This window comes from Bos taurus, chromosome 11 (assembly GCF_002263795.3).
Source record: "Bos taurus isolate L1 Dominette 01449 registration number 42190680 breed Hereford chromosome 11, ARS-UCD2.0, whole genome shotgun sequence".
Lineage (NCBI taxonomy): Eukaryota > Metazoa > Chordata > Mammalia > Artiodactyla > Bovidae > Bos > Bos taurus.
Window position 1 is genome coordinate 18,906,067 of NC_037338.1, and position 12,372 is coordinate 18,918,438.

General features: G+C 43.1%; 1 protein-coding gene across 3 annotated transcripts in view; it reads left to right on the plus strand.

Annotated features, from left to right (window-relative positions):
- The window catches only part of CRIM1 (cysteine rich transmembrane BMP regulator 1), a 209,347-nt gene that overhangs the window by 92,748 nt on the left and 104,227 nt on the right, over nt 1–12,372 (plus strand). For all 3 annotated transcript variants that reach the window (XM_010809917.4, XM_005212577.5, NM_001205298.2), the window contains 2 exons: nt 763–1,005; nt 2,082–2,202. In XM_010809917.4, the coding sequence (XP_010808219.2) occupies nt 763–1,005; nt 2,082–2,202 (364 nt within the window). The remainder of the gene's footprint in view (nt 1–762; nt 1,006–2,081; nt 2,203–12,372) is intronic.

Sequence of the window (12,372 nt, forward strand, 5' to 3'; positions counted from 1 at the left end):
ACCAAGACTGAGCTGTAGTCTGGGGCTTCATAAACTCCAGTCTGTCTTTGCTTGATTTACTTATTTATTTACTCTCTAAAATGGAAGTGCAGCAGTAGGTTGGTGATACAGTAGTGGAGAAGGGAGAACGAGGTACATCTGATGGACCTCTGCTAGGGATAGAAACACTCTAGATGTCATTTAGGGAAATGACATGGGAATTGGGCTCAATATCCATCTTGCTGAAGCTTTCATATCATCTTAGTACTTCATCGCCTCAAATTTCAGAGCGGGGAGGTCAAATTCCTCCATGTTAACTGCCATGCACCTTGTCTCCAGACCCCAAAATAGCCATTAGGTATTTGTGGGTCTGTTTTTGGTGTTTAAATGTACACTGTTCACAAAGAACAGCCCTTAAAACTCCTTTCAAACTAAAGATCTTTTCGTTGGTCAGCGGCTCAGTCCCGTTTTCAGAGTCTCCATGGCACATACATATCTTCCCTTGGTCTTTCTTCATCTGGTCCATGTGTTGGACATGGATTGTTCAGCACAAGGAAGGGGGATGGGATGATGGAAGAGGCAGTGTCCACCTCTCGCCCTGTGTCATGAGCAGGTCTCGGGAGAGAGTCCCACGAGAGGCTTAGCTGCATTTGAGGTTCTCGCTGGGTATCTGTCTGTCTCCTCCTCTTGGCTAGTTAGATCATAAAGACTGCCAGCACTTCTGGGGAAAGTGCTCCGCGCTGCCCCCTTGGGCCTGTGCTAAACTCTTTCTCTCCCATTCAGAAGAGAAGCCAGATTGCTCCAAGGCCCGCTGTGAAGTCCAGTTCTCTCCACGTTGTCCTGAAGACTCCGTTCTGATCGAGGGCTACGCGCCCCCTGGGGAGTGCTGCCCCCTCCCCAGCCGCTGTGTGTGCGACCCCGCGGGCTGCCTGCGGAAAGTCTGCCAGCCAGGATACCTGAACATCCTTGTGTCCAAAGCCTCAGGGAAGCCAGGAGAGTGCTGTGACCTCTATGAGTGCAAACCAGGTATGCACAGGTGTGGTCCCAGCAGCCTCGCTGCTTTGCATCAGAGGGTAGCAGCAGCCAACCACCACCTCCCCTGCACCCCCCCCAACTCCCCACCCCCCCCACACACACACAGGCTATGCTGATGAGCTCTGCAGACCTGCTACTTTGAGCTACTGGCAGTCTGACTTCTGCCCTCTAGTCAGAGGACCAGATAATTAACTGGTACATAAGAACCTTCAGAGAGGGATCCTGGCTTTTTCTCCTCTTCTTTTTTTTTCCTTCAAAATTTACTTGATAGGGGCAGTAGGGTTAAAATTTATGGTCCTATGGCTGCCTCCTTCATTTCCCCAGAGAAGGTCATCATCCTCATTTGCAGATATAGCTGTCATTTTAAAGTATTACATTTAAAAACAATCATCATACATAAAACAGAAAGTTATTTTTAGATAAATACATGCATCAAAGTGCCAGCCATCTTATAGTGAAATACCCAGCCCCTGTCTGTCTTCTTGCCAGCTCCCCACCATTCCTCGACTGACTTTATAGCTTGTGCTAAGTCATCTTTGACTATTTACTCAACTTCTCTGCCACATTCGTTTTGTTGCCATGGCCCAGCTGTTCCTTGCTCTATGGCATTTCTAACATCCTTGTTCTTATGACTGCATTGTGGTCTGTGAATAGGTCTGGACTGGAGTGATTGCCTCTTTGAAAGTTTCTAACCATCGGTCAGATTTTTTTTTTTAACTGCTAGTTAAATGCTCAAGCCCCACAATCCCTTGCTCCTCTCTTGAACTGTTCCATCTGAAATACCTCTGGCTGATCGTCACCATCACAGAACCACCATTGCTCTAACTCTCCGTCTTTCTCTGTGTCTGCATCTTAACTCTTCAGTGTCCTATTCCTTTCTTTTCTTGAACAGAAAATTTGAGTCATATTATAGTTCTCTCACATTGACTGAAATGAGAATGCCAGTGCCGAGACAGGGTTTTCGGGAAACAAGGAAACTACAAAAATTCAAAGAGCCAGGCTTTCCATTTGGGGACTCGTAAGTGCAAGTGAACGTAACAGTGACCCGTGCCTCTATTTGCCCCCAGTTTTCAGTGTGGACTGCAGCACCGTGGAGTGCCCCTCCTTTCAGCAAACCGTGTGCCCCCTGGACAGCTACGAAACCCAAGTCAGACTCACAGCGGATGGCTGCTGCACTCTTCCAACAAGGTCGGTCTGTTGTCTGTCATGCTTTCTCCTCTCTCCAGTGTGGGTGCATCTAAAAATCAATTTCAGGCATGCAGTTTGCGTTTCCCAAGTGCTAGGGGACCCTAAGATCCTCCTGTTTGTGTGGAGAAGTCACTGAACTGTTACTGTGACTTGGTAGTTCCACGTATGGGCCAAAGGCAGGTGTCCTCAGGATAAGTCCCTAATCTTAGAGGGTCCTCAGGCTGGGGTGCCTGTGCACTTTCTAGGCCGGGTCCTGAACAGGCACGTGTGTCCCTCAGTATGTAGCCACGTAGGCAGCGAGGTACGGATCCATGGTAGGCATGTCGTTTGATCCTCCACAGTGGATCTTAAGGTGTTTAACTGTTGTGTCCAATGGGACGAAGCACTGCACGCATCATAGAATTGCTCCTCAGGGATCCTTGACGTTTGTTATTACACGTCTACCCAGACCCATAACTTGCCTAGGCCACAATGAGTTTAGATTTCTATAATGCTTTCTGAAGGCCAAACAAATCTCTCTTTGGCTTGATAGGGGAAAAGCTGCTGTCAGTTTAGCCTTAGTAGCATGACGTCTCCTTAACCCTGTGGGACTGGGCTTACTCTAGAACTCAGGGGTGCCCAGACCCATCCTTGCCGGGATTCATAGGACCACCATAGAGCTGGCACTTTGTGCTTTGCTTCTGGAAAGACTGGGCTTGGACACTGGGGGCTTACATGCTGTTCCCCGGCTGAGTTGCCCTTCCCTCTTCCCTGCCAGGCCCTCCCCTCCAGCTTTCCCAGGTCACTAAGTCATGATTTTGACAAGTCATCTCATTTCTTTCGACTTCTGGTCCACAGTTAACATCCAGAGTTAACACGGTGCCTTCCTTGACCCAGTGTCTAGCCTCTTTCTCCCCAGTGCCAGGCACTTAGCATCTACATCTGTTGCATGAGTAATTGTGATGATACAAATGGTTTGCTAAGATAGGAATGTGTATGGTCTCTAGTTAAGGTAAGTATCGGTGATTTGTCTGTGATTGGAGTAGACATCCAGAATTGGTTCTTATTACTGGTTTCTTCTTTCTTCTCTTAAAATGCTTTAGTTCTTTGGCATTTCCTAATCATTGTCCTGAGAGAAACCATAGGATTCTCTCAGACATATTTTACAGGACTTGCCCAGTCCTTTATAGTGTATCATAAAACACATGCAAAGATTTTTGTGACCTACAAAAATGCAGTGGTGCAGCATTTTCTTATGACATTACAATGTGTTAATTTATGTGAAATGCTTGGAAAGGGTTGAAGTATCGTGCAAATGTATTTACTTATCAGTAAAGGAAGAAAATGGAGCATTGCTACCAGCGACAGATGTCCCTTCAAGGTCTTTGTGAAAAGAGGTGGCACATGATATTAGATCACTTAATCAAAACTGAGCCAGCTGTAGATTCACAAGACCTGTAGAGAGGAAAAGGGACGAGTCTCAGTGCACTGTTACAAACATAATGTAGCACCATCTGCATGTAGGAGGCGCAGTGGGCTATTTTTTCAGTCACACTAGGGGGTCGAAATGGATAGAAGCCACAGGAAGACATATTTAATCTCAATTTAAGGAAAAAATAATTTTTCACAACTAATGGTGTACAGTCATGAACTTGGCTACTTCCGGAGATAAACTGAGCTCCCTGTGGCTGGAGAGCCTTCTCTCCCTCTGGGTGGCCACCTTCCAGAGATGCTTAGGAAAAACATCACTTTGGAAAGGAGGTTTGAGTAGAGGCCTTTTTATCCCCATGCTTCTGTGAGTCCTGTAAACATAAACCTTGGGATAGTTATTAAATGTTGACATAGTTTTTACATTGGCATTCAGAACCAAAGCGTGGTCAGTTAAAGGTGACTCTAATGTAGAGTTGGAAATATGGAGAAGGAAGCCATTCAGAAATCCCACGGTACATTATTTGCAGGGAGGGCGTTCTCACCGCTCTTCGGTTTCCTGTATTTTAAATAGTCAGTGACCCTTCCTCCCCTGCTGCCCCTTGTCCACGTGCATCCTGTGTTCCCACCTGAAATAGCCCCTCTACCTCCCCCGCACCCCGCCCGCCCCTCCCCCTGTCATGCTCTCAGGCTTCGGGCCCTTGCATTTGCCTTCCCCTTCTACAGGCTTCTCCTTTTTCAGGACTACATTTCCTTCTCTTTGAAGCGTTTTTCAGTCTTCAGCCCCTAAAGATGACAGGTGTCTCTCCTCTACTCTTATAACGTATTAATAATAATAATAATTCCCATGTATCTCTTTATCATAGCAGTTTTCATAATACATTGAAATCAGTGATTTTGGGGGGGCAGTCTCTCTTAAACTCGGTGTGCTTCTCAAGGGATAGGAGTATTTTATAGCTTTCCATATGGTATAAAATGTGAACCTACATTTATGAATGAATGAATGAACAGGCCCACTATCGGCCGTGATGACGTATATTGCAGAAGAGAAACGTTATATTTCTGCCATTAGGTAGTAATAAGCCTCCTTGTCTCACTATAAAACCCTTGCAGTTTTACCCCAACTCCCTTCTTTATGGCCAGTTCTTAGTACTGCAGAAATCCTCTGCTCCAAGCACTGGGCTCACCTCTCAGTTAAATTCCACTTTATCCACAAGGTCTTTGTTCTGCAGCCAACACCCAGCTCATTCCCTAGGTACTCCCAACATATCCTGTCCATGTTGCCAATTAATCATATACTTCCTTGCATTGTTATGTAACTGTTAACATGGATAAAGTCTTGTCTCACCAGCTAAAAGACATTTCTACAGGTCAGGAATTGTGTCCTTTCTTTTCCTCTGCATATGCGTTAATTTCAAATGAATCAGTAAATGCAGAATAGACTCAGATCATGACTTGACTTGAGCATATTGAGCTGCCTACTTATTAAGGAGGATGGCATTCACGTCATTCTTTGTCAGGAGAATAAAAACCCAAACAATCACGTGAAAGTGGAAATAGAAAGAAAGCCTAATATGTTGTAATAGTGATAGTATTTTAAGGGGAAAGAGGCTACATAACTTTATCCTTGTGTGTGATCCACATCAAAAGTTTTCTCTTTGAGACCATGAGTAGATGTAAAGAAGATCATTTTAGAATATGCAAAACCCTGTTACGATGACTTGACCTTTACCAGCACATGTATAAAGAGCATTGTTAAGAAGTTAAAGCCATTTGAGATCAGAACTGATTATACGGAGAATTCTGGGGGAGAAGCCCTTGACAGTCGGGATGGAGTATAAACTATTGGAAGCTTTAGCAGAAGAGGTCTACTTTAGGTAGAAGTCACAGACCCCTTTTCTGTAGGATTTATGGTACTTGCATAGACTAGAAAAGGAGTCTGTGGACATGTTTCCCCTCATCTTGAAGAATAAATTCCTCCCACCTTCATTCCCTCCGAATGGAATTGCCATTCTCAGTGAGCCTGTCGCCCATTCAGGCCACTGGCTGCCCTATTTCAGTACCTGCTCACTTTGTGAATCTTCTTTTGAGTTGCCTATTTTCAGTTCATTTTTTTCATTCAGTTGTTCATTCACTCATGGAACACAAGCTGAGCTGAGCTCTTCCAGGTGACAAGACACGCCCTTCCAGGTGTCCTAATCATGCATGGATATCTCTTTCCACTTCCATGCCTGCCAAGTACTGGTTCTCCCACCCATCCCTGCCCTTTCCAAGGATATGTTAGTCCTGCTCTCCTTGCTCCATCTCTGCATTTTCTTAATGCCCCATTCTCCATTGTCACCTCTTTTGCTGTCTTTTCTCTTGAACTTCATCCTATTTAGGGCTCCCCTGGTAGCTCAGCTGGTAAAGAATCTGCCTGCGATGCAGAAGACCTGGGTTCGATCCCTCGGTTGGGAACATCCTCTGGAACAGGGAACAGCTACCCACTCAGTATTCTGGCCTGGAGAATTCCATGGACTGTATAGTCCATGGGGTCACAAAGAGTCAGACATGGCTAAGCAACTTTCACTTTCACCCTGTTTAGACATCGTTCTTCTGTGTGATATAATTTTCATGGTTAATTCTTCCTTCTCTCAGCTTGGTTTAGGCGTCAAGCACCTTGCTGGTACTTTTCATCCTTTTCTGTTCTATTGGAGCTTGAATACGTTGTGAGGTAAATGGCAGCTCATCATACCTTTCAGGAGATAGTGGGAAGGAATGAGTCTTAGTGGCTCTGGTCCTGAACCCTGCATGATTACAAAAAGGAAAAATGGGACTATCTGTGGAGCTCACAACACTTCATGGTTCATAAGGCCATTTGTACGTGTGCACAGATATACTTGCCAGTGCCTCCATGAGAAAGAAAATTTACAAAGAGAAAGCCGTGTCAGATGCATTGATCAAATGATGTCTTTGCAAGGAAGGGAAAAACAGGAAAGTCTTTAAGTAACATCTAGGTGCAGTAATAACGATAGCTTAACTTACAATGTGCCTTGTCGTTTACAAACCTTTTTTTTTTTTTTTTTTTTAAGTTTTGTTGTCTTCATTTTGTCTTTCTGACTCCATGAGGAATTCACAGATATGAAAACAGAAGTCAAGAGAATAAGTGACTCATGCAAGATCACAAGCGTTGTTTGGTACAGGGGACAGAGCAGGTCCAAGTCTTTAGCCAGAGTTCTTTGATTTAAAGCCCTGTACTCTCCTCTGCATTTTAAAAAAACAATACTTTGTTGTTGTCTCAGGAAACACATCAATGAATATGAGTTAATATCTCAACCATCATATTTGTTTATAACAGTGTAGGACATATTAACACAATATACATATGTTTCAGGCCACCCTCAGAAGTAATTGTTTAAAACAGTGAAGCTTTATTATTTCTCATGCCTCAGTGTGTTAACTGGGAGGTTCTTCTGCAGCTAGCTGGTGGCTCACCTGGGACTGGATGCTCCAAGGTGGTGTCGCTCACATGTGTGGGCCGGAAGGGCCTGTCGCCCACTGTGTGGTCCTCCATCCTGGCTCCTTCATGTGATGGCAGAAACAAGGGAGGAAGCAGCAAAGCTTTAAAAAGAGACCAGTATGGAAGGCACACAGCATGACCCCACTACATTCTGCTAGTATAAGCAATTCACAGGGCGAGCCTTGGTTCAAAGAATGGTGCAGTGGATTCTGCCTCTAACTGGGAGAAACTGCAGAGAATTTGAGGCCATTTTTAAGTCACCATAACATACATATCGCCAAAATAGGGACTCCTTTAGTTTTCCTTCTCTGATGGTGGAGAGTTGGTGGAGTGCTGCAGCTCTGTGACTTCCTTTTCCAATGACCAGTGTCCTTTTGGCCTGGGGCTCTTGGCCTCCTTCCTCCCAGCCACTCCCTTCTTGTTTTTTCCTTCCCTGGCTAGTCAGCAATTTACCTGGGAGTAGATACATGATTTAGAAGCCTCTGAGCACTGCCTAAACTTTAAGCATCATTTAGCTGAACATTATTTTTAACTCTTCTCCTTGCGGAATGTTGTGACTACCTCGTTAAACTTAGTTTTGCCCCATCACACAATAGGAAATACCATTTTTGGACACCACAGGATCTGCCTGGTAAAACCAGGTCAGTTTTTAAAACATCTTACATCTAACAGAAGAGTCTGAAAGAATTTTTTGGCCAACCCAATACATAGTCATTCCCTTCTAGATTGGTTGATTATAGAATGCTTGAGAGACCTGGACCCACAGGTGTGGTTGGAGTGTGGAGCCCGCCCAGGCTGTGCCTCTGTGCATCCCGTGTCCTGTGTCAGCCAGCTTAGATTGTCTTAAGGAGAAAGCTCCTAGATCATGATTTTTTTTTCTCTATGCTCTGTATTCTTTGCTGTCCCCAGTGTACATGCCTCATTTTACAGTTTTTCCTTTGCCCCTGTAATTTTTCACCAGGATTTTTAGGTACAGGTTCACAGGAGAGAAGTTAACTAGTTAAAAATATAAAAATTAATACCTCTCTTCTCTTTCCTTTTTCTGTACTGTATGTTAGTGAGTTTTTTAACATCATTATGCCTCTTCTGCTGTGTTATGTGACTCTTCTTATGTTTTTATTAAGAAGATGAATGAATGTGTTATTTATAGTCAGCCATTCTGAATTTATTTTAATGAGATTTCTCCCCAATTTATTCTGAAATGTTCTGTTATCAATTTCTGTCTCTAAATATGCATTCCTTAATCGTTATTGAGAAAAATCCAATCCAGTTATTTTGAGGTGGAAATAAATGAAGTCATTGTTTATAACATTCAAAAACTTAAAATAGAGTTTCTCCTGGGTTGTGTGCAGTGTATCACGCCAGGTTCCCAAGCTCCCTCCTGGCTCCAGCCTCTCTCTGACTAAAGGGTCTGATTCTCTTCCAGAGCCTATATCCAGAACATTTATATCACTTGCTTTCTGAGACTCTATACTGAAAATCCTCTTTTATTTTTAAATCAAGATTTGGAATCATTGGGCTAAGCATTACTTAGTCCAAAGTAATTAAGATTTTAGAGTATCTGTTAGTTACAGTGTTGACTAATATGTGACTTTGGTTTTCACTAAAAAGCTTAACAGAATGTCTTGAGCATGTTAAGATTCTGAGTACAGTTCCAGTGAAAATGCAGCTGAGCCTGAATCCCAGTGTTCCTCCACCCACCCAGGAGACAGGCTGTATGGCTCTTTGCTTTCAGGCAGGGTCCTACCTGCTGAGTGGCAGAGCACTGCTTTGTGAGCATGAGTCACAGGGCAGCACCGGCCCCTGTGGCCCTGAGTTCACTCCCCTCTAGCTCCACCACTCAGGAGACCTAATGTTCCATGTCCTCCGCTTGCCTTTACATTGTAGTCTGTAAGTAAATGTATACATGTGCGTAGACAGCTAAACAACACTCCTCCACAGATGACCTGGTGCTGTACAGAGAGAGCCCTTGTCTAGATCTGAGTTCTAGAATCCATGTCCACTTATGCATGAATCTGGATAAGCCTCCCAACGTCATCTGGATCCGTTTTCTTACCTGAGAGAGGAGGAGACGAGGAGGGATTTGATGATCTCAAAAGTAACTTCTACCTTTAAACTCTTGGACTTCCCCCAAACTCTTTAGAATAGCGGGGGGAAGAAACCCAACCTGCTGGTGATCAGAGACTTCTGGGAAAGAAGACAAGGGACTCAGAAGACAGTGAGAGAGTGAGAGAGATGGTTTTCATCATGATAGGAAGAAGGTAAAGTCGAAAGGAAGTCATGAAAGAATTACAGTTACTTTTTTTTTAGTTTTCTTAAAAAAATTCGGTAAGGCAAAATGAAATAAATTATTAGTCTAATAAAAATATTACAGACCAATCATTTAAACCAGGATAATCAGAACTGGTTGAATTGTGAAGGCTGAGTGGTGATCCAGCAAAAGAGATTGCCTGTTGGTTAATGGCTAGCTGGATATCGCTAGTTGCTTTTTCTTTTTCTACATCTATAAATAGATAGCCCCTTATATAGCAGGAACAGAGACTGTCTGGCCAAAGGCTGAATCCATAAGATAAGGATTTACTCTATTAAACTGCTTTCTAATAGAATGTGGATATCTCTGCCTGTCAGCCTGCCTTGATGGGTGCATTGTGGGGAGGGTGATGTGTGCAGCATCATTATAGCCCTGCACACTCACCGGTGTGAGCTCCATCAACCTGTACATGTCTGCCGACTGGCTCCCACAGCCATATTCGTATCTGTTTGTGCCCAGCTACTGCTGCCCCACTTTCTTTAAGGTAAAGTCTGTCTTTGTTTCTCTTCCCTGTCACACCTCTTTATCTAGGTTCTCCATATTTTTATTGCATTTTTCTTTATTTCACACTAAGTTGTGTATACACATACACACACACAGAGCATTATATTTGTGGAAGAGTTTTAGATTCTCTGACTTTATGATTACACCATTTTTTTTCTATGTCTCTTCAAGTAAAAAATGGTCTATTGAGTTACAGTCCCTTCTTTGTTTGAGCCTCAGTTTTATTTCTGTCTCATAAGACATTGACCTTAGAAGACAATTTCTCACTCATTCCCTGTTGTATATCATAAAGCTCCAAACACTGTAATTCCAGGAAGGGAAATAAGATAAAAAGAAGGATGCCCCAACCCTGTTGTATAAGAAAGATACATCAGATATACAGCCCATGGCCAGAATGAAGGTCATGAATTTTGCTACAGTATCTAAATAGTCATATGCTGCTGCTTCAGGGTGAAAATCCAGGATGCTTAGTTCCCTTTGCTCCATCCTGATCTCTTTGGACTCTCAAGAAAACTTGCCCTGTTGGTACTGTATTGTATTATGATAATAGAGTCTTGGAGGTTGCTGCACACTGGTTTTTGTGACTGGTTGTAGATATTTAGAAAAGAAGCTTTCTGGGGTTTCAGAATTTACAGCCTGAAATTGACTCATCCTAGATGAAGCCAGCAGAATGGAATATTTGGCAAGTTGTCCTTTCCCTTCAGAAGTGCTTGAGTTACATCAAAATTAATCTAGCCACAAAGCTGCAGTGAGCAAAAACAAGGTGCAGATTTGGAAGTGCTCAGTTAAATAGCCAAGACTCATCGAGAACCTCGTGGAAGACAGAGAACACTGGGCTTGGTATGGGGTGTGGTGATGCATAAGATAAGGCTGAGGCTTGAAGGAACTCAACACCTCACAAATACCACCTCCACCAGTCTCAGAAAAGTTTCAGACCTTTGGAAGGTAATAAGAAAGGAACACACACACACACAGAGGTAACCTGCCTTCTAGGAAAGAGTCAAGTCATAGACTGGATTTCTACCAAATAATGAAAACTGCATTTAATAAAAAGCAATAAAGCAACCAGCAAGCTTTAAATCCAGATTAGGCAAGCCTTAAATCCAAACTACAAAATCAAGGACCTCAAAAAGCATACACACAGACAGAATCACTGATGATCTTTTTTCATATTCCTCCATATTTGCCTGTCGTTTCAAAGCTTGGAATCTACAGGTCCCAGCTTATAGAGAAGTCACAGTTGACTATTCTGCATCATTTAACATCTATCCACTTCTGAGTAATTGGAGAAGGAAATGGCAACCCACTCCAGTATTCTTGCCTGGAAAATCCCACGGACAGAGGACCCTGGCAGGCTGCAGTTCATGGGGTCGCAAAGAGTCAGACACAGCTGAGCACTTTTGAGTAATAGTCTTTGAGAGTCAGTGTCAGAAGTACCTTAACTTTCTCTTGGTTCCTACACGTGCACTTTGGTGGTTCTGTTTTCTAGAGCTCCCCAGTCACGTCTTGACTCTAGAACCTCAGCCTGTCTTCAACTGGATGGGGCAGCAGGGACCAGGGGGTAGGCGGGATGATTATACAAGGGTCAGAACATGGAGGACAGAACTAATCACGGGCACATCAGCCCAACCAGACAGGGACGTCAAAGCCAGAAACTTCCTGCAGGGGGCTCAGAAAAGCCAGGTTCCTTCTCAAAGCTCAGGGAGCCCCTCTTAGTCCTCTGAGACAGTGTTAAGTTTTAGATCATCCAGTAACAGTTTCTGTAGATCCCTGTGTTCCTAACAGTGTGCTGGGTGATTAAGTTGCTTGTATGATGCTTACTGAAACTAACCAGTCAGAATTATCCCTGAATATTCATTTTCAAAAGGACTTGATCAAATTAAAGCCTTGTAATTAATTATCATGTCCATCTGTTCCCAAGACCTTGTCTTGCAGAAGATGGCACTTAATAACAGTTTTTTTTAGATTAATCTATTAGTAGACAGATTTCTCTAATTCAGTTCATATTTTGGTTGTTCCCTTTCATTTGAATAATTTATCCAGCTGCTTTGGGGATAAATAAAATTAACTTACACAGTATGTAAAATATGCATTAGCATAGGGCAGATTTAAAACATTCCTGACTCTTGACACGCTATCATGCAGCATTCTGTTTTTAAATACATGCAGAAAAATTTGGAAATATATTTGAAGCCCTTCTTTCTCAACTAAGAAAAGAACTTCTATTCTCTTGCCCTCTGTCACAGTAATTTTTGGCCCAAAGGAGCAAGTCAACTCATGACTAAAAAAGCCAGAGTCTATATTAAACTCTGATGTTTGTAAAACAAAATAATTGTAGGAATTCCATGTTATTATTGGACTTGTCCCCAGAATGAAGAAAATATGCTTTCCTAGAAGTAAAACCCTTGCCCATTGGAGATGAACTGTCTCCCTAATAGAGAGTTTAATT